Source organism: Aythya ferina, assembly GCF_964211825.1.
Source record: "Aythya ferina genome assembly, chromosome: 30".
Lineage (NCBI taxonomy): Eukaryota > Metazoa > Chordata > Aves > Anseriformes > Anatidae > Aythya > Aythya ferina.
The window spans coordinates 1,400,399-1,418,527 of NC_140327.1; the positions used below are offsets into that span (position 1 = coordinate 1,400,399).

General features: G+C 56.9%; 3 protein-coding genes across 48 annotated transcripts in view; 1 reads left to right on the forward strand and 2 right to left on the reverse strand.

Annotated features, from left to right (window-relative positions):
• LOC311425281 (butyrophilin subfamily 3 member A3-like) overlaps positions 1-18,129 on the reverse strand; it is a 74,427-nt gene that overhangs the window by 13,977 nt on the left and 42,321 nt on the right. For 19 of the 32 annotated variants that reach the window (XM_084500965.1, XM_084500991.1, XM_084500967.1 and 16 more), the window contains 4 exons: positions 13,545-13,667; positions 12,791-13,138; positions 12,026-12,307; positions 3,707-3,811 (listed from right to left, as the gene is read on the reverse strand). In XM_084500965.1, the coding sequence (XP_084357091.1) occupies positions 3,707-3,811; positions 12,026-12,307; positions 12,791-13,138; positions 13,545-13,667 (858 nt within the window). Of the gene's footprint in view, positions 1-2,224; positions 2,258-2,414; positions 2,436-2,561; positions 2,583-2,675; positions 2,697-3,360; positions 3,382-3,706; positions 3,812-3,931; positions 4,214-4,838; positions 5,187-12,025; positions 12,308-12,790; positions 13,139-13,544; positions 13,668-18,129 lie in introns of all 32 variants that reach the window. The other 13 variants (XM_084500990.1, XM_084500989.1, XM_084500985.1 and 10 more) reach the window with 9 other exon arrangements.
• The window catches only part of LOC311425343 (HLA class II histocompatibility antigen, DM beta chain-like), a 33,799-nt gene that overhangs the window by 9,449 nt on the left and 6,221 nt on the right, over positions 1-18,129 (forward strand). Inside the window, exons 1-6 of one of the 4 annotated variants that reach the window (XM_084501175.1) lie at positions 5,450-5,692; positions 7,345-7,421; positions 7,908-8,192; positions 8,275-8,394; positions 8,471-8,506; positions 8,592-9,391. In XM_084501175.1, coding sequence (XP_084357301.1) covers positions 5,670-5,692; positions 7,345-7,421; positions 7,908-8,192; positions 8,275-8,394; positions 8,471-8,506; positions 8,592-8,995 — 945 coding nt within the window. In that variant the 5' untranslated portion in view covers positions 5,450-5,669 and the 3' untranslated portion in view covers positions 8,996-9,391. Of the gene's footprint in view, positions 1-5,244; positions 5,693-7,344; positions 7,422-7,907; positions 8,193-8,274; positions 8,395-8,470; positions 8,507-8,587; positions 9,392-18,129 lie in introns of those variants that run through there. The other 3 variants (XM_084501176.1, XM_084501177.1, XM_084501178.1) reach the window with 3 other exon arrangements.
• LOC311425300 (butyrophilin subfamily 1 member A1-like) overlaps positions 983-18,129 on the reverse strand; it is a 47,885-nt gene continuing 30,738 nt past the window's right edge. For 5 of the 12 annotated variants that reach the window (XM_084501066.1, XM_084501063.1, XM_084501065.1 and 2 more), the window contains 4 exons: positions 18,065-18,085; positions 17,918-17,938; positions 17,728-17,760; positions 16,480-17,550 (listed from right to left, as the gene is read on the reverse strand). In XM_084501066.1, the coding sequence (XP_084357192.1) occupies positions 16,922-17,550; positions 17,728-17,760; positions 17,918-17,938; positions 18,065-18,085 (704 nt within the window). In that variant the 3' untranslated portion in view covers positions 16,480-16,921. Of the gene's footprint in view, positions 2,048-9,081; positions 10,148-10,323; positions 10,357-16,479; positions 17,551-17,727; positions 17,761-17,917; positions 17,939-18,064; positions 18,086-18,129 lie in introns of those variants that run through there. The other 7 variants (XM_084501059.1, XM_084501057.1, XM_084501067.1 and 4 more) reach the window with 5 other exon arrangements.

Consider the following 18,129-nt stretch of genomic DNA (forward strand, 5'->3'; position numbering starts at 1 on the left):
GATCTCAATGGGATGAAGGATGATGGCATTTGGGGATGGTGAGACCCCACGTGCATGAAGATGGATGGTTGGGTGTGGAGACCACTCAGCTTGGCATTGAGAACCAGCTGGAGGAGAGCATCTGTGTCTCCTCATTGTGTAGCTGGGTTCAAAACCTATTCTTAGCTTCCCACCTTCATATAGTTAAACCTTCGAAGAGGCCAAGGGAGTCCTGCAGCCACGGAGGCCCCATCTCACTGAGGTTCGGTCTGTTTGGATCACCTGCTTCTATCAGATGCAGTGTCTTCCGAACGCATTTCCTTCCCCTGTTTCTGCACTGTGTCTGCTCCTGATTTTAATGCTGCGATGTTTAAAACACACCGCAATGAATTTGGCTCGAGAATGTCAGCTTGTTTCCCTGCTTGCTTTTAAACAAGGTGCAAAAAGTGGCACTGGTTTTCTGGGAGTGCAGGATTGTTACTGATTGCTGAGGGTTGGTGAAGCTGGGGTGGCCCCATGGCTCCTGCAAGCCCATCTCTGGCTGAACCCTGCCCTGAGCAGTGGAAAATAAAACAGCCACGGGAACAACTTGGGTGGTTGAAGGGAAATATAGGACTTGGAGATGGCTTGAAAGGACCTGATGGACAGCTTTAAGGTTGACACCACCTGCTGCCTCTTCTTGGAGGACTTCAAAAAGCTGGTGATGCCCCCCCTGCAGGCAGAGCCTCAACCGAGCCTGTGTGATGGGAGGATGGAAGCTCTTGGGGATCTGCTTGTCCCAGCTGGGTCATTACCCTGTCTAGCTCAGGGCAGGGCAATTACCCAGCTGGGACAAGGGGGTGCCAGGGAACAGATGGAGAACCAAGGGGCAGTTGGCGCTTTGGTTCCTCCTGGCTCTGACTCCCAGGACCAACACCAAGGAGAGGTCTGCTGCAAGACGCCTTCAAGGCAGCAAAGCCTCAGGACAGAAAGCAACCAAGAAATGCCACTGCCAGACTCCAACTTCCTGTACAAAACTTTATTTGACACAGTTCTGCTGCTGCTGGGCCTTGATGTGCTCCAGAGGAAGGAACAAAGAGCCCCCGCAGGCTGCTCATGCTCAGCACCAGGCACAGAGCAAGGATCAACCCAACCTAGGAGGCAAAGGTGGCCTGAAATGGCTGGGAGCACACAGTGACCACATCCCTTGCCCTGGGGTCTGCAAGCAGTGCAAGCAGAGGGGAGAGGAGCGTGGAGAGCTGCTGCAGCCCCTGTGCTGCCCGCTGGGGCTCAGAGGCAGGTTGACACCTGTGGGTACCAGTAGGGCTTGTGCCCCAGCACAGGAGTCATGGGCAGGGCAGAACTCAGGGGCTGCAAGGGGCCTGGTCCCTGCTTGCAGCATCCCAGCCCTCCTCCAGCAGCAGGGAGGAACACAGGGCAGCCCCTGACCCCACTGCCCCTCATTCCTGTGCTGCTCCTGCAGGATGAAAGAGAGGTGATGCAGGAGTGTCTGGAGAAGGGCAGGAGTCCCCCAGGGCTGGGGACAGGGTCTGGGGGGTGCTGTCCCTCAGGCACAGCTGAATTCCCCGTGTCCACAACAGGAACCAGGGGCGGATGCTCTCCCCATTGAAGGAGGCTGCTGTGAAAGTGAAGATCTGGACCCCATTGTCAGCATTGATGAAAGACACCTGCTGCTGGGTACAGTTCAGACAGACCCAGATCCTCGTGGGGACAGGGGAGAGGGACAACGAGGTGCGAGAAGATGTGAGAGACTGCAGCTTTCCCTTATAGTACTGCAGAGCCCAGATCCCTTCTTCAGGGCTCATGTTGATCCATTTCTTCTTCTCCACAGATGCCCTGGCCACCCCCATAGCCCATCCTGAATCCTTTAGCCGCTCTCCCTCCACCTCCACCAACCAGCAGTGCCTTCCCTCTCTGAACTCCTCATGGCCCAGAACGCAGCACAAATAGTTAAATCTCTCTGGTGTGTCAGGCACCTGCTGCCCTTCACTTTCCCGTCTTACACTGCTCTTGTCCTGAGACACAACAAGATCAGGATGAGCCGTGTGTGGATCCAGGGTCACCTTCACTGCAGGGACAGAAGAAGCCAGGCCATCAGGGGCAGAGCTCAGCCCTGGGCAGGCTTTCCCCAGCTCGGGGCCAGGAGCTGCCCCACGGGGCAGGAGATGGGGCACCTCTTGGCTCCTGAACATGCCCCAGCAAGGGCAGGAGAAGCACCGCACAGGGCAACCCAATGCACACCTACCTCTATTATGAGGCAGAAGAGACCTTCTCCATGCTGCAAGGAGAGGGGAGAGCTGGTCACAGCCCATGGCTGGTGCCCAGTGGGTGTGGGCAGGGTGAGGGGCCAGCCCTGGGCTGCTCTGTCCCAGCTGCCCACCCTCCCCTGCACATCGCCTTGGTGTTGCCCTGGGGCTCAAGACAGGGACACTCACCCAGCTCTGCAGCTTGTTCCTCTGAAAAGGAAAATAAGAGCAATACATTGATGAGAGGAATCGGGTTCTTATCAAGTGGCTGCTACAAAGGAATGACCCCCAGTTCCTTCAGTCATGGGGGTAGAGGGCAGGGAAAGAGAGACTCACCCAGTCTTTCAGCTTTTTCTTCTGGAAAATCATAAGGAATACATGATCAGAGGGAAAAACTTCTCATCCCATGTCTATACTACAAATTCTTTCAGTTCATGGATGGACACTCACCTATCTCTACAGCTTGTTGCACTGGAAAAGAAAGAGAAAAGCAATGTACGGTCAGAGGGGAGTATGTCCATGGGAAGACACCAAATGAATTCTCATTGGGGAAGGAGACTTCCCCAGCTTTGCATCCTTTTTGGCTGATATAGAAAAGCAAAAGGAATGAATGGTCAGAGTGGAGAGACTTTCACCCCATTCCTGCTTCCATGGCTAGATGGCTAGACCCCCAATTTTTTTGCTCTCATGCATGTGCACAGACCACCTTGCTCCCAGACTTGTAGTGACCAGACTAACAAGGACCGAGGCCCTGCTTTTTGCAAGACTTGTAGCAGTAAGGACAGACACTTGTGCAGCTCTCTGCACCGTGCCACCAAAACGCAAGTGGAAGTGAATGGGGATGGGTGGAGGACGTCCCTGTCCCAGAAGTGTCAGTGCAGAGCAGGGCAGTCCCGCAGCTCGCTCCCCATCCCCACCTTGATCCCCGTTCCTTTCAGCCATCCTGGCCCTGTCCCTTGTCCCGTGCCCAGGGCAACCCCAGCCCCAGCACTCCACACTCCCACCCCAGGCTCCAGCTGCTCCTCCAGCACCCCCGAGCCACCAGCACACAAGCCCCCAGAGCCCACCCAGACCAGGCCCTCCCGCACAGACACCACTTCCCCAGGGGCTGGGGGCAGGGATTGCAAGGACTCTCCCAGCTCTCGGCTCTGTGCCGCTGAAAAGCAAAGGCGGAGGAAGAGGTGGTGAGCAGAGCAGCTTGGTTGCTGGGTGGGAACATGTGCAGGGGGGCTGCGCCTTGCCACCAGCCCCACGCTGCAGCCATGCTCCCTGGCCTCCCACCCAAGGCCCCTTGCCTTCTCCCCTGCCTTCATTGCCCAAGGCAGAGACCGAAGACGATCCTAAGGCCTTTGGCATCCCCAGGAGAACATTCCCTTCCTCCTCCTACGCACCTCCCTGGGCCAGGGCTCAGCCCCGCTCCACACCCAGGGGGGTCCCTGCAGAACACCTCCCTCCGCTCCATCCCTGCGCTGCCAGCTTACCTTGCTTTCGAAAGAGATAAACACCGAGGCCAATGGACACAGCCAAAAGCATGAGGACCAGAGCCAGAGCCACCATCCAGGGCTGGGCATTGTGGAAGAAGGGAGCTGAGAAAAGGCACCAGGAAAAGGGCTGTGTTTCCATGCCCGTGGGTGGAAGAGCAAGACCCAGACTTCTCCTGGGTCGGGACAAGTACATGGGCCTCACCCTGGCTGTGCCATTTGTACCTGCGATGTGCAGGGAAAATTCCCTCTCCTGCTGCAGGCGGCTGCTCCTGATCACACAGGACAAGGGCCCCTCCACTCTCCCGGTCATGATGACGGCGCCTTCGATTTCAAAGAGCCCCTCCTGGTCCTGGGAATGTGTCTGGGAGACCGAGGGCAGGTGCTGCCCGTGAGCATCCCTCCACAGCAGCTGTGGCAGCGGGTACCAGCCGGCCGATCGACACAGCACCCGGACGCCTCCGGCCTCGTAGCCCCCCAGGGAGAGGTGGGGGTCAGTGCCTGTGGCTGGGGGAAGAGCGTGTGGCTGGGGCTTGACTTGGGGAGGGATTCATTCCAAGGCAATGACCCCATCTGCTCCCATGCCAGACACAGCCTAGGACAGCCACGGCACCAGGGTCTCAGGGATCAGACACTCCATGCACTCACGCGCACCCCAAAACCACCCCAGTAGGTTCAAAATCCAGAGAGCAGGGCTGCACAATGCCAGTGACCCCAGATCATGCAAAAAACACATGTGCTGTACTCCAGCACCTCCAGGCAGCGTCTCTGCACCAAGCCGTGGTGGGTGATGAAGCCCTGAGACTTCCTGAAGTCTCAGGTCTCCCCCAGCACAGAAAGCAAAAGTAAAGCAGACCTCAGAGCCTCAGAAGACTCTGTGATTCTCCCTGTGTGCTGTTTGGTCCCATTGCTGACACAGCTGAAGGTGCTGCTAAGCAGCCTGTGCCCAGTGCCCTCACAATATTATGATTACTTTCTTCAAGGACACCAGTGAAAACTGACAAAAGTCTCCAGGGAGCTCCCTCCCCAAATATTACCTCCACATCCATGGGTATGCTCCATGCTGTGAAACAGCTGAAACATTCAAAGGACACGTAAACTCTCCCATGGAACCATCACCCCAGCCACTAACCTGACACCTCCAGATCCACAATGGCTTCATCATAAGCATGACCATCTCCCACAGTGCAGACGTACTGGCCATCATCTGAGGGTCTCAGTCCTGTGATTTGCAAGTCCAGGCTTCCAGCAGAGAGACCATCTCTGACCAGTTCTGTCCTCCTGGCATATGCCCACATCTGCTCCCCGTACAGGTCCTCTCCATTGCGGTAGTGGTGCACTGTCTCAGACAAATCATCCCGGATCCACCTGACCTCCAAGCTGCGAGCATCGCGTTGAGGGGACAAGTGGCAAGGCAGCACGACATCCTGCCCCACAGTGGCAGTGACAGGGTGTCCTGGTCCCACCACTCTGAGCTGGGCTGTTGTGAGAAACAATGTTGTGTTTCTGTAGCAGAGAATTAATTTTCTGCATTTCAAGGTGTAGTCATAATTAGGAGAAATGCTAAGTAGATAAGTGGACCATAGAAGGCCTCACTGTTCCAAAATAAGGTAGAAGCTTGAGGAAAACTGGATGAGCAGTGTGAGAATAGGAAAACAATGATCACAAGTTCTCAAAATATAAGAAAGGAGAAATTAAAGTGTTGAAAAAAAAAAAAAAAGAAAGAAAGAAAAATTATACAAATACAGTATAGAAGTGTGTCAAGTAGCTTGTGAACCTGTAGTACTCATCCAAAGAGGAAAAAGGGGAGGTGATCAGGTGTTGGGTAATGGGGAAAAAAATGTTAGGATTTGTTTACTAAAATGTGCTCCTGATTGACAGGACCGTTGCTATTGTGAATAAAATAGCTTCACAGAAGATCCAGTCTGAAGAAAATTATTTGAGATGTTTCTCACATTGGGCAATGGAGAAGGGCACAGAGAGGAGGTAAGATTTTGCCATCGTAAATTTAGGGGAAGTGAGTGAGAAAGGGAGAGCTGTGTGTGAATTGGTGCGTGCTGCGTCCCCCGTGTCCCATGGGAAAACACCCGGGAAACAGGAGAGGGAGAGGGAGGACGTGCAGGAGAAGGAGGTGTGCTGGGAGTGGGAGCCCTCTCTGCAGCATTCGGGCGGGTGAAGGACACACAGAAAGGGCAGGCAAGGCAGCAGCCATATTGCGTGAAAGAACCAAAGTGAAAGTGAAACCCAGCACGGGCGAGCTGTGGGCTCGGGACCCCCTTTCCCACAGCTGCTCCCCTGTCCCACAGCATCAAGTCTGCATGCACAGGGGGGAGAGCCCCCAGCAGCCTCTCAGGGTCCTACCTGAGCCCAGGTGGAGCAGAAGCAGAGTGGCGAGGAAAGTCAGGAGGCCCCTGGCATGGCCGGTGAAGCTGGGGTGGCTGCAGCCCCAGGGGAGCCCCATCTGAGAGAGAGGTCCCCCAGGGGGCAGGTGGCCCCCCAGGGGTTCTTCTCCAATCCCAGGCAGATGTCCTTCACGGCACCCAGCAGAACTGCAGAAAGTACAAGGCTCCGCCCAACTTTCCCAACCTTTGCCCAGTTCCTGGCTGCAATAACCCTCCTGGAGCAGCTCTGCCCCTAGGGGAATGTCTGGGGAGCTCTGCAGAGCTGACACCACCATCCCATCGCAGCTGGGTGCCCAGTCCACTGCCTTTAGCAAGCACGATTTGCTTGTCCCGAGCAGGGGCCTCTCCAGACCTCCAGGGAAAGCCACTGGCTAAGCTTGTTCATCTCCACACATGCAAGGAGGAATCAAACTGTGAGCAATGGAAAAATGTGGAGAGATGGCAGTGAAGAGCTGAGCAGGATCAGAGGCTGCAGGGAATGGGGCACAGCTGGGTGCCGAGCCCAGAGCTGCCAACCTTTGCCCAGGGTGCTGAAGGCAAAGTGCCAGTGCTGCTCCCATCTCCATTAAAGCAGCCAGTTCAGAAGGTTTGCTCAGATGGGCAGGGACCTTCTTCTGGAGCTTAGGAGGATAAGGAAAGTTTCTTGTTTGCTGGAGGCGAGGTCAGTCAATATGGAAGGACTACAGAGGTAGTCCCCCTCCATCCACTAACCGCCCCAGTCCCCTAACGTCCCGTTTGATAGCCTTCAGGCTTCTCTCTTCAATGGCAGCACTGCCAACCTGGACTATCAAAAGAGGATAGCAGTCCTGAGGCGTGGAGTCGACTTCCTCACCCTAGGCATCCTCCTGGCTACACTTTCTACCTCTTCCTCAGCTCCCGGTCCCTCAAGCTCCAGGGCCTCAAACCTGTTGTGGAAGGGCACCTGGGAAGGTGAGGCCGGCAGGGTTTGCATCGCCTGCGATGTCGAGCAGGGACCTGTCTCCATTCCTCCTCAACTCCTAGGTCTCCTGCCTCTGCCCGACAGCGACAGGGGAGGGGGTCCACCCCCATTTGGGGTGTCTCACCCCTGTTGCTCTCCTTCAAGTCCCGGAGGGAGTTCCCCACCAGGCTATCTCCTGCTCACACTCCCTGGTAGCCCTCAACCTCTCCACCTCCTCCTTGAGTTCTGCCACCACGCGCACCGGGTCATCCACCTGCTCTCACCTCACGCACACACAGTCTCTCTGCCTCCTGCAGATGGCAGCAAGAGGCTCAGACGCTCCCTGCACCCGGAGACCTGAACTGGTGCATTTTTGAGCGGGCAGTCAGTCTGGGTGTGTACAGACTTGCTAGAGAGAGCACTGTGCCTGGTGGAGACCATTGGAGCCTAGCTAACAGCAGACTGCTGATAGAGGAGGTGTTCGTATGGGCCGTGGGGGGCAACGCTCTGCCCTCCCTGCTTGCCCTGACTGCGTGAACTGCCTGCCACTCTGTTTTGATGCGCCATGCCGTGTTTGCCTGCCCTGGTCGCCGCATTCCTCGTCTTTGCACTCCCAAGGTGCTGTTTCTGAACCTTCGGGGAGGGGGCCCTGCTGGCTTCACGTAAGCCTTGTCAGTCTCCATGGCGAAGGCTGCCAGGTTCTGGTGGCTCCCTCAAGTGGGCTCGATGCCGAAAAAACATAGCCCTGCCTGTCCGATCCTCTGCTCTGCTGCAGAAAGCCTTGCACGGGAGTGTTGCACTGAACATTGCATGAGGACGTTGCACAGGGCAGGGAAAAGGGGCTTGCCCGCCACTGACCCCATCCCCATATCTACTCCAGCGCAGCCCCAAGTCCGCATCATCCCCGCGGAGACAGGGAACGCCCGTGTGCCCGTCCGCCTCAGCTGCCACATCTGGGGCTTCTACCCCCCCGAGGTGACCGTCATCTGGCTGCACAACGGGGACATCGTGGAGCCCGACGACTACAACCCCATCTCCGCCATCCCCAACTGCGACTGGAGCTACCAGACACAGGTGTCCCTGCTGGTGGCCCCGGTGGCAGGCGACACCTACACATGCTCGGTGCAGCACGTCAGCCTGCAGGAGCCTCTCCTGGAGGACTGGAGTGAGTGGAGAGGCGCAGGACCGCAGCCGGAGGCCGGCGGTCTTGGCTCCTTGCTGCCACTCACCTGGCCGTGTCCCTGCAGGTCCTGGACTGATGCCGGAGGTGACCATACTGGTGGCGGTGGCCACCGTGCTGATGGTGCTGGGACTTGGCTTATTTCTCGCTGGCGTCTACCGCTACAAGGCCAGGCCTCCTGCCCCGGGTGAGTGTCCGGGGAGAGCCGGGGCCGTGGTCAAGGGTGACAAGGACTCTGCTCACTCCTCTTCTCCCCCCCCCAGGTTACACTCCCCTCCCTGGAGACAACTACCCCGCAGGTAACGCTGTCCCCATCCCCATCCCCATCGGCGAGGGGCGAATCACCCCATATCTCGCCCTGTGTGTTCCCCCTTCCCCAGGCAGCACCTGAGGACCCCCAGACGGACACCTCCCAGCACCGGCGGATCACGGTTGGCCCCATCTCATACAATAAAGATGCTCCACAAGCCCCGCTGGTGTCTCTGCAGTGTTCTGGGGACAGGGCAGAGGCTCACACACTCCTACAGTGTCTTACCAAGAGGAGCGGGTGTGTGGGGGCCATGGCATGGGACCCCAAAGTGCCAAGCATGCCCTGGGGTGCCTCAGGCACGGCACTGCTGGCCGGCCGAGGGAAGGGATCGTCCTGCTCTGCTCGGCCTGCTGCGGCCTCGCCTCGAGCACTGCGTGCAGCTGTGGGCACCGCAGCAGACGAAGGGCGTGAAACTGTGCGAGAGCCTCCAAGGGAGGGCTACGAGGACGGCGAAGGCTCTGCAGGGCAAGGCGTGTGAGGAGACGGTCTGCTGCAAGACGCCTTCCCAGGCAGCAAGGCCTCAGGACACAAAGCACCCAGGAAATGCCACTGCCAGACTCCATCTTCCTGTACAAAACTTTATTTGACACAGTTCTGCTGCCGCTGGGCCTTGATGTGCTCCAGAGGAGGGAACAAAGAGCCCCCACAGGCTGCTCATGCTCAGCACCAGGCACAGAGCAAGGATCAACCCCGAACTAGGAGGCAAAGGTGGCCTGCACTGGCCAGCAGGACACGGTGACCACATCCCTTGCCCTGGGGTCTGCAAGCAGTGCAAGCAGAGGGGAGAGGAGCGTGGAGAGCTGCTGCAGCCCCTGTGCTGCCCGCTGGGGCTCAGAGGCAGGGTGAGACCCGTGGGTGCCAGCAGGGCTTGTGCCCCAGCACAGGAGCCACGTGCAGGGCAGAGCCCAGGGGCTGCAAGGGGCCTGGCCCCTGTTTGCAGCATCCCAGCCCTCCTCCAGCAGCAGGGAGGAACACAGGGCAGCCCCTGGCCCCACTGCCCCTCATTCCTGTGCTGCTCCTGCAGGACCAAGGAGAGGTGATGCAGGAGTGTCTGGAGAAGGGCTGGAGCTCCCCAGGTCTGGGGACGGGGTCTGGGGGGTGCTGTCCCTCAGGCACAGCTGAATTCCCTGCGTCTCCACTGAGAACCAGGGGCGGATGCTCTCGCCATTGAAGGAGGCTGCTGTGAAAGTGAAGATCTCGACCCCATTGTCAGCGTTGATAAAAGACACCTGCTGCTGGGTACAGTCCAGACAGACCCAGATCCTTGTGGGGACAGGGGACAGGGACAAGGGGGTGCGAGGAGATGTGAGAGACTTGAGCTGCCCGTCATAGTACTGCACAGCCCAGATCCCTTCTTCAGGGCTCCTTTTGAAAGACCCCTTTCTCTTCACAGATCCCCTGGCCACCCCAAAGGCCCACCGTGAATACTTTAGCTGCTCTCCCTCCACCTCCACCAACCAGCAGTGCCTCCCCTCTCTGAACTCCTCACGGCCCAGCACGCAGCCCCACTTGTCAAATCTCTCCGGTGTGTCAGGCACCTCCTGTTGTTTCCTTTCCCATCTCACACTGCTCTTGTCCTGAGACACCACAAGACGGGGATGAGCCGTGTGTGGATCCAGGGTCACCTTCACTGCAGGGACAGAAGGAGCCAGGCCATCAGGGGCAGAGCTCAGCCCTGGGCAGGCTTTCCCCAGCTCGGGGCCAGGAGCTGCCCCACGGGGAGGAGATGGGGCACCTCTTGGCTCCTGAACATGCCCCAGCAAGGGCAGGAGAAGCACCTCAGAGGGCAACCCAATGCACACCTACCTGTATTGTGAGGCAGCAGAAACTTTCTCCATGCTGGAAGGAGAGGGGAGAGCTGTTCACAGCCCATGGCTGGTGCCCAGTGGGTGTGGGCAGGGTGAGGGGCCAGCCCTGGGCTGCTCTGTCCCAGCTGCCCACCCTCCCCCGCACATCGCCTTGGTGTTGCCCTTGGGATTGAGCACCGGGAGACTTACCCAGCTCTGCAGCTTGTTCATCTACAAACAAAATAGAAAAGCAATGCATCGATGAGAGCAGTCAGTTTATCAACAATGACTGCTACAAACCAAAGACCTCCAATTCCTTCAGTTGGGGGGAGGAAGAGAGACTCACCCAGTCTTGCATCTTTTTCCTCTGGAAAAGAAAAGCATAAGGTATGTATGATTAGAGGGAAAAAAATTCTCACACACTGTCTACACTTCAAATTCTTCCAGTTCAGGGATGGACACTCACCTATCTCTGTAGCTTGTTGCACTGGAAAAGAAAAAGAAAAACAAAAGCAATGTAAGGTCAGAGGGGAGTATGCTTGTGGGAAGACACCAAATGCCTTCTCATTGGGTAAGGAGACTTACCCAGCTTTGCATCCTTTTTCGCTGCTATAGAAAAGCAAAAGGAATAAAAGGTCAGAGTGGAGAGACTTTCACCCCATTGCTGCTGCCATGGGTAGACCCCAATTTTTTTTGCTCTCATGCATGGTCACAGAGCACCTTGCTCCCAGACTTGTAGTGACCAGACTAACAAAGACCGAGGCCCAGCTTTTTGCAAGACTTGTAGCATTAAGGACAGACACTTGTGCAGCTCTCTGCACTGTGCCACCAAAAGACAAAGGGAAGTGCATGGGGATGGATGGAGGACGTCCCTGTCCAGAAGTGTCAGAGCAGAGTGGGGCAGCCCCGCAGCTTGTTCCCTGTCCCCACCTTGATCCCTGTTCCTTTCAGCCATCCCGGACCTGTCCCATGCCCAGGGCATCCCCAGCCCCAGCACTCCCTGCTCCCACCCCAGGCTCCAGCTGCTCCTCCAGCACCCCCGAGCCACCAGCACACAAGCCCCCAGAGCCCACCCAGACCAGGCCCTCCAACAGGGACACCACTTCCCCAGGGGCTGGGGGCAGGGACTGCAAGGACTCTCCCAGCTCTCGTCTCAGTGCCACTGAAAAGCAAAGGTGGAGGAAGAGGTGGTGAGCAGAGCAGCTTGGTTGCTGGGTGGGAACATGTGCAGGGGGGCTGCGCCTTGCCACCAGCCCCACGCTGCAGCCATGCTCCCTGGCCTCCCACCCAAGGCCCCTTGCCTTCTCCCCTGCCTTCCTTGCCCAAGGCAGAGGCCCAAGACGATCCTAAGGCCTTTGGCATCCCCAGGAGAACATTCCCTTCCTCCTCCTACGCACTTCCCTGGGCCAGGGCTCAGCCCCGCTCCACACCCAGGGGGGTCCCTGCAGAACACCTCCCTCCGCTCCATCCCTGCGCTGCCAGCTTACCTTGCTTTCGAAAGAGATAAATACCGAGGCCAATGGACACAGCCAAAAGCAGGAGGACCAGAGCCAGAGCCACCATCCAGGGCTGGGCGTTGTGGAAGAAGGGAGCTGAGAAAAGGCACAAGGAAAAGGGCTGCGTTTACATGGCTGGGGTTAGAAGAGCAAGACCCAGACTTCTCCTGGGTCAGGACAAGTGCAGGGGCCAGGAACACCTCACCCTGGCGGTGCCATTTGTACCTGCAATGTGCAGGGAAAATTTCCACTCCTGCTGGAGGCGGCTGTTCCTGACCACGCAGAACAAGGGCCCCTCCACCCTCCCGGTCACGATGACGGCGCCTTCGATTTCAAAGAGCCCCTCCTGGTCCTGGGAATGTGTCTGGGAGACCGAGGGCAGGTGCTGCCCGCGAGCATCCCTCCACAGCAGCTGTGGCAGCGGGTACCAGCCGGCCGATCGACACAGCACCCGGACGCCTCCATCCTCGTAGCCCCCCAGGGAGAGGTGGGGGTCAGCGCCTGTGGCTGGGGAAAGAGCCTGTGTCTGGGGCTTGACTTTGGGAGGGATTCAGTTCCAAAGCAAAGACCCCATCTGCTCCCATGCCAGACACAGCACAGACCAGCCATGTCCCCAGGGGCTCAGGGACTGGACGCTTCAAGGAGCCACTCTCACCCCTAACCCACACCTATTGTTGGCACAGCTGAAGGACCTTCTCGGAAACGTGTGCCCACTGCCCACACAACAGCATTGGGATGGAGTTCAAATAGGGTCCATGAGACTGAATTAAATCATTGCATTCATGCAGCTCTCTCTCAATAAAAAGCCTGCAAGGGCACAGGTGTACTTCTTGGTGTACAAGTGCTCACTGACAGAGGAAAGGCCTCATCACACTCTACTGTTTGAAAGGCCACGTAGATGGCCATGAGGATGGGACCAGGTCCTGGGTGGGACACACAGACCCGGGGACACCTGCACCATCCCTTGAATGCCTCAACCCAGCCACTAACCTGACACCTCCAGCTCCACAATAGCTTCGGCATAAGCATCAGCATCTTCCACAGTGCAGACGTACTGGCCATCATCAGAGGGTCTCAGCCCCCTGATTTGCAAGTCCAGACTTCCAGCAGAGAGACCATCTCTGACCAACTCTGTCCTCCCAACATATGCCTCCATCTGCTCCCCATACAGGTCCTCTCCATTGCGGTAGTGGTGCACTGTTTCAGAGAAATCATTCCGGATCCACCTGACCTCCAAGCTGCGAGCATCGCGTTGAGGGGACAAGTGGCAGGGCAGCACGACATCCTGCCCCACGGTGGCAGTGACAGAGTGGCCTGGTCCCTCCACTCTGAGCTTGGCTGGGCAATTGAGAAGGATACAGAGAGGCGGTGAGTTTTTGCCATCGTAAATTTAGGGGCAGTGAGTGTCAAAGGGCGAGCTGTGTGTGAGTTGGTGTGTTCTGTGTTCCCCGTGTCCCATGGGAAACCACCAGGGAAACAGGAGGGGGAGAGGGAGGACGTGCAGGAGAAGGAGGTGTGCTGGGAGTGGGAGCCCTCTCTGCAGCATTCGGGCAGGTGAAGGAGACACAGAAAGGGCAGGCAAGGCAGCGCCCATATTGTGTGAAAGACCCAAAGGGAAAGTGAAACCCAGCAGGGACCGAGCTGTGGGCTCTGGTCCCCCTGCCCTGGAGCCGCTCCCCTGCCCTATGGCAGCACATCTGCATGCACAGGGGGGAGAGCCCCCAGCATCCCTGCAGGATCCTACCTGAGCCCAGCTGGAGAAGGTGCAGAGTGACGAGGGAAGTCAGGAAGCCGCTGGCATGGCTGGTGAGGCTGGGGCGGCCGCAGAACCTGTGGAGCCTCAGCTCTGCTGCAGCGGGAGCAGGATCTGGGGGTAGAAGAGTAAGGTACTGAGGGGCTGCAGGCCTGGGCACAGGGAGCCACGGCCAGCAGCGCCTTGGGCAGGGTGCAGAGCCTGCGCTTATCATGGGCTGGAGGACACAGAAGGCAGCCCCAGGTGTTCTTCTCCAAGGCAGTCTCACCAAAATAGTCGTCCCTCACAGCACCCACCATAGCTGCAGGAACTAGAAGGCTACACGTGACTTCACCAACTTCTGCTCAGCTCTTGTCTGCAGTAACCCTCTGGGAGGAGCCCTGACCCTTGTGGGAAGGGTGCAAGATGCTGCAGGGCAGAGCGCCATCGGAGGCTGCAGGGAAAGAGGCACAGCTGGCTGCCGAGCATCTCAGTGCCACCCTTTTCCCAGGGTGGTGGGGACAAAGAGCCAGCCCCACTCCTGGCTCTGTCCATCCCAGTGGAGGCAGAAATGGGCAGACCTTTTGCCCTCTGGCAAGCAAAGCTCTTCTGCAGCACGGTGGAGACTTTGGTGTGGAAATGGCTTCCAAGGAGCAGAGGGACAGCTTCTGCATGCAGCTAGGATGGTGACATGGATGAACTGTTCTTTAAGGAACTATGTGATGCCTCAGAATCTGCTGCCCTAGTCCTTATCAGGGTGAATTCATATGGCTAAAGCTCAATTTGAGTTGAAGCTTGACAGAACTGTTGGGGGAAATAAAACTGAGTTTTATAAAATATCTAAACAGCAAAAGTAGAACCGGAGAAAACAGTGGTCCTTTACTTGATGGGGACGGTCTCCTCACAAACAGGGGCATGTTTAATGCTTTTTTTGCCTTTGTCTTCAACACTGACAATGGGCTCTGGGACCCCAGTTGCCCTGAGCTGGAGGACCGTGAGAGCAGGAATGATAAACTCCCAGCAAATATTGACTTAGCATGCGATTTGCTCCTACAGGTGGAGACTATAGGGCCTGATGGGATTCATCCCAGAGTACTAAGAAAACTGTCTGATGTCATCATGAAATCCTGTCCTGGTTTCAATTAGGATAGAGTTAATTTTCCTCCTTGTAGCTGGTAGAATGTTATGTTTTGGCCTAGGATGAGAGGAGTGCTGATAACACGCTGATGTTTCAATTGTTGCAGAGCAGTGCTTACACCAAGCCAAGGACGTTTCAGCTTCTTGCTCTGTCCTGCCAGCGGGCAGGCTGGGGGACCTATAAATGTCCCCAGTGCAGTATAGCCTTGCAAAGAATTCAGTCTACTAAGCCTATCTCAGGACTCACCGGGAACAACCCCCTTATCCGTGCTCTGACTGCGGGGAAGCCTTCTCTGAAAGCTCGGCGTTCAACCAACATTGGAAAAAGCACTTGGTAGGGAAACCCTATCAGTGTCCTGACTGCGGGATGGGCTTCACTGTTCCCTCAGCCCTCCTCTTCCACCAGAAAAGCCATGTGGAGCCTAACTTTCACTGTTCTTCCCAAACAACCCTCTGAAGATTACATCTGTGAATTGAGGAGGACCAGGCATGCAGCTGGTGGTCATGGCACAGCTTCTTGTAGCGCTTAGGGAACGTGGTGGTCAGTCAGTCCCTGGCCCTGGGATGGCTTTGGGGATGGTGGGAGCCCAGTGGGATGTAGGATAATTGGCTGAGAGGATGGTAGGACAGCAGTGGGTGGAGGGTTTTGAGGTTTGGGGTTGGTGAGAGCCCAGTGGAATGGAGGATGATGGGGTTTTGGAGATGAAGAGACCCCACTGGGGTGAAGGTGGATGGGGTTTGTGGTGGTGGATCCCCACTGGAGTGGAGGACAATGGGGTTTTGTGATGGTGGGACCCTGCTGGGATTAAAGAGGATGGGGTGTGAGGATGGTGGGATCTCAATGGGATGAAGGATGATGGGATTTTGGGATGGTGAGACCCCACGTGCATGAAGATGGATGGTTGGGTGTGGAGACCACTCAGCTTGGCATTGAGAACCAGCTGGAGGAGAGCATCTGTGTCTCCTCATTGTGTAGCTGGGTTCAAAACCTATTCTTAGCTTCCCACCTTCATATAGTTAAACCTTCGAAGAGGCCAAGGGAGTCCTGCAGCCACGGAGGCTCCATCTCACTGAGGTTCGGTCTGTTTGGATCACCTGCTTCTATCGGATGCAGTGTCTTCCGAACGCATTTCCTTCCCCTGTTTCTGCACTGTGTCTGCTCCTGATTTTAATGCTGCGATGTTTAAAACACACCGCAATGAATTTGGCTTGAGAATGTCAGCTTGTTTGCCTGCTTGCTTTTAAACAAGGTGCAAAAAGTGGCACTGGTTTTCTGGGAGTGCAGGATTGTTACTGATTGCTGAGGGTTGGTGAAGCTGGGGTGGCCCCATGGCTCCTGCAAGCCCATCTCTGGCTGAACCCTGCCCTGAGCAGGGGAAAATAAAACAGCCACGGGAACAACTTGGGTGGTAGAAGAGAAACATGGGACATGGAGATGGCTTGAAAGGACCTGATGGACAGCTTTAAGGTTGACGCCACCTGCTGCCTCTGCTAGGAGGACTTCAAAAAGCTGGTCATGCCCCCCCTGCAGGCAGAACCTCAACCGAGCCCGTGTGATGGGAGGATGGAAGCTCTTGGGGATCTGCTTGTCCCAGCTGGGTCATTACCCTGTCTAGCCCAGGTCAGGGCAATGACCCAGCTGGGACAAGGGGGTGCCAGGGAACAGATGGAGAACCAAGGGGCAGTTGGCGCTTTGGTTCCTCCTGGCTCTGACTCCCAGGACCAACACCAAGGACAGGTCTGCTGCAAGACGCCTTCAAGGCAGCAAAGCCTCAGGACACAAAGCAACCAAGAAATGCCACTGCCAGACTCCATCTTCCTGTACAAAACTTTATTTGACACAGTTCTGCTGCTGCTGGGCCTTGATGTGCTGCAGAGGAAGGAACAAAGAGCCCCCACAGGCTGCTCATGCTCAGCACCAGGCACACAGCAAGGATCAACCCAACCTAGGAGGCAAAGGTGGCCTGAAATGGCTGGGAGCACACAGTGACCACATCCCTTGCCCTGGGGTCTGCAAGCAGTGCAAGCAGAGGGGAGAGGAGCGTGGAGAGCTGCTGCAGCCCCTGTGCTGCCCGCTGGAGCTCAGAGGCAGGGTGAGAGCCGTGGGTGCCAGCAGGGCTTGTGCCCCAGCACAGGAGCCGCGTGCAGGGCAGAGCCCAGGGGCTGCAAGGGACCTGGCCCCTGCTTGCAGCATCCCAGCCCTCCTCCAGTAGCAGGGAGGAACACAGGGCAGCCCCTGGCCCCACTGCCCCTCATTCCTGTGCTGCTCCTGCAGGACCAAGGAGAGGTGTTTGAGGAGTGTCTGGAGAAGGGCAGGAGTCCCCCAGGGCTGGGGACAGGGTCTGGGGGGTGCTGTCCCTCAGGCACAGCTGAATTCCCCGTGTCCACAACAGGAACCAGGGGCGGATGCTCTCCCCATTGAAGGAGGCTGCTGTGAAAGTGAAGATCTGGACCCCATTGTCAGCATTGATGAAAGACACCTGCTGCTGGGTACAGTTCAGACAGACCCAGATCAATGTGGGGACAGGGGAGAGGGACAACGAGGTGCGAGGAGATGTGAGAGACTCCAGCTTTCCCTTATAGTACTGCAGAGCCCAGATCCCTTCTTCAGGTCTCATGTTGATCCATTTCTTCTTCTCCACACATGCCCTGGCCACCCCCATAGCCCATCCTGAATCCTTTAGCCGCTCTCCCTCCACCTCCACCAACCAGCAGTGCCTTCCCTCTCTGAACTCCTCACGGCCCAGAATGCAGCACAAATAGTTAAATCTCTCTGGTGTGTCAGGCACCTGCTGCCCTTCACTTTCCCGTCTTACACTGCTCTTGTCCTGAGACACAACAAGATCAGGATGAGCCGTGTCTGGATCCAGGGTCACCTTCACTGCAGGGACAGAAGAAGCCAGGCCATCAGGGGCAGAGCTCAGCCCTGGGCAGGCTTTCCCCAGCTCGGGGCCAGGAGCTGCCCCACGGGGCAGGAGATGGGGCACCTCTTGGCTCCTGAACATGCCCCAGCAAGGGCAGGAGAAGCACCGCACAGGGCAACCCAATGCACACCTACCTCTATTATGAGGCAGAAGAGACCTTCTCCATGCTGCAAGGAGAGGGGAGAGCTGGTCACAGCCCATGGCTGGTGCCCAGTGGGTGTGGGCAGGGTGAGGGGCCAGCCCTGGGCTGCTCTGTCCCAGCTGCCCACCCTCCCCTGCACATCGCCTTGGTGTTGCCCTGGGGCTCAAGACAGGGACACTCACCCAGCTCTGCAGCTTGTTCCTCTGAAAAGGAAAATAAGAGCAATACATTGATGAGAGGAATCGGGTTCTTATCAAGTGGCTGCTACAAAGGAATGACCCCCAGTTCCTTCAGTCATGGGGGTAGAGGGCAGGGAAAGAGAGACTCACCCAGTCTTTCAGCTTTTTCTTCTGGAAAATCATAAGGAATACATGATCAGAGGGAAAAACTTCTC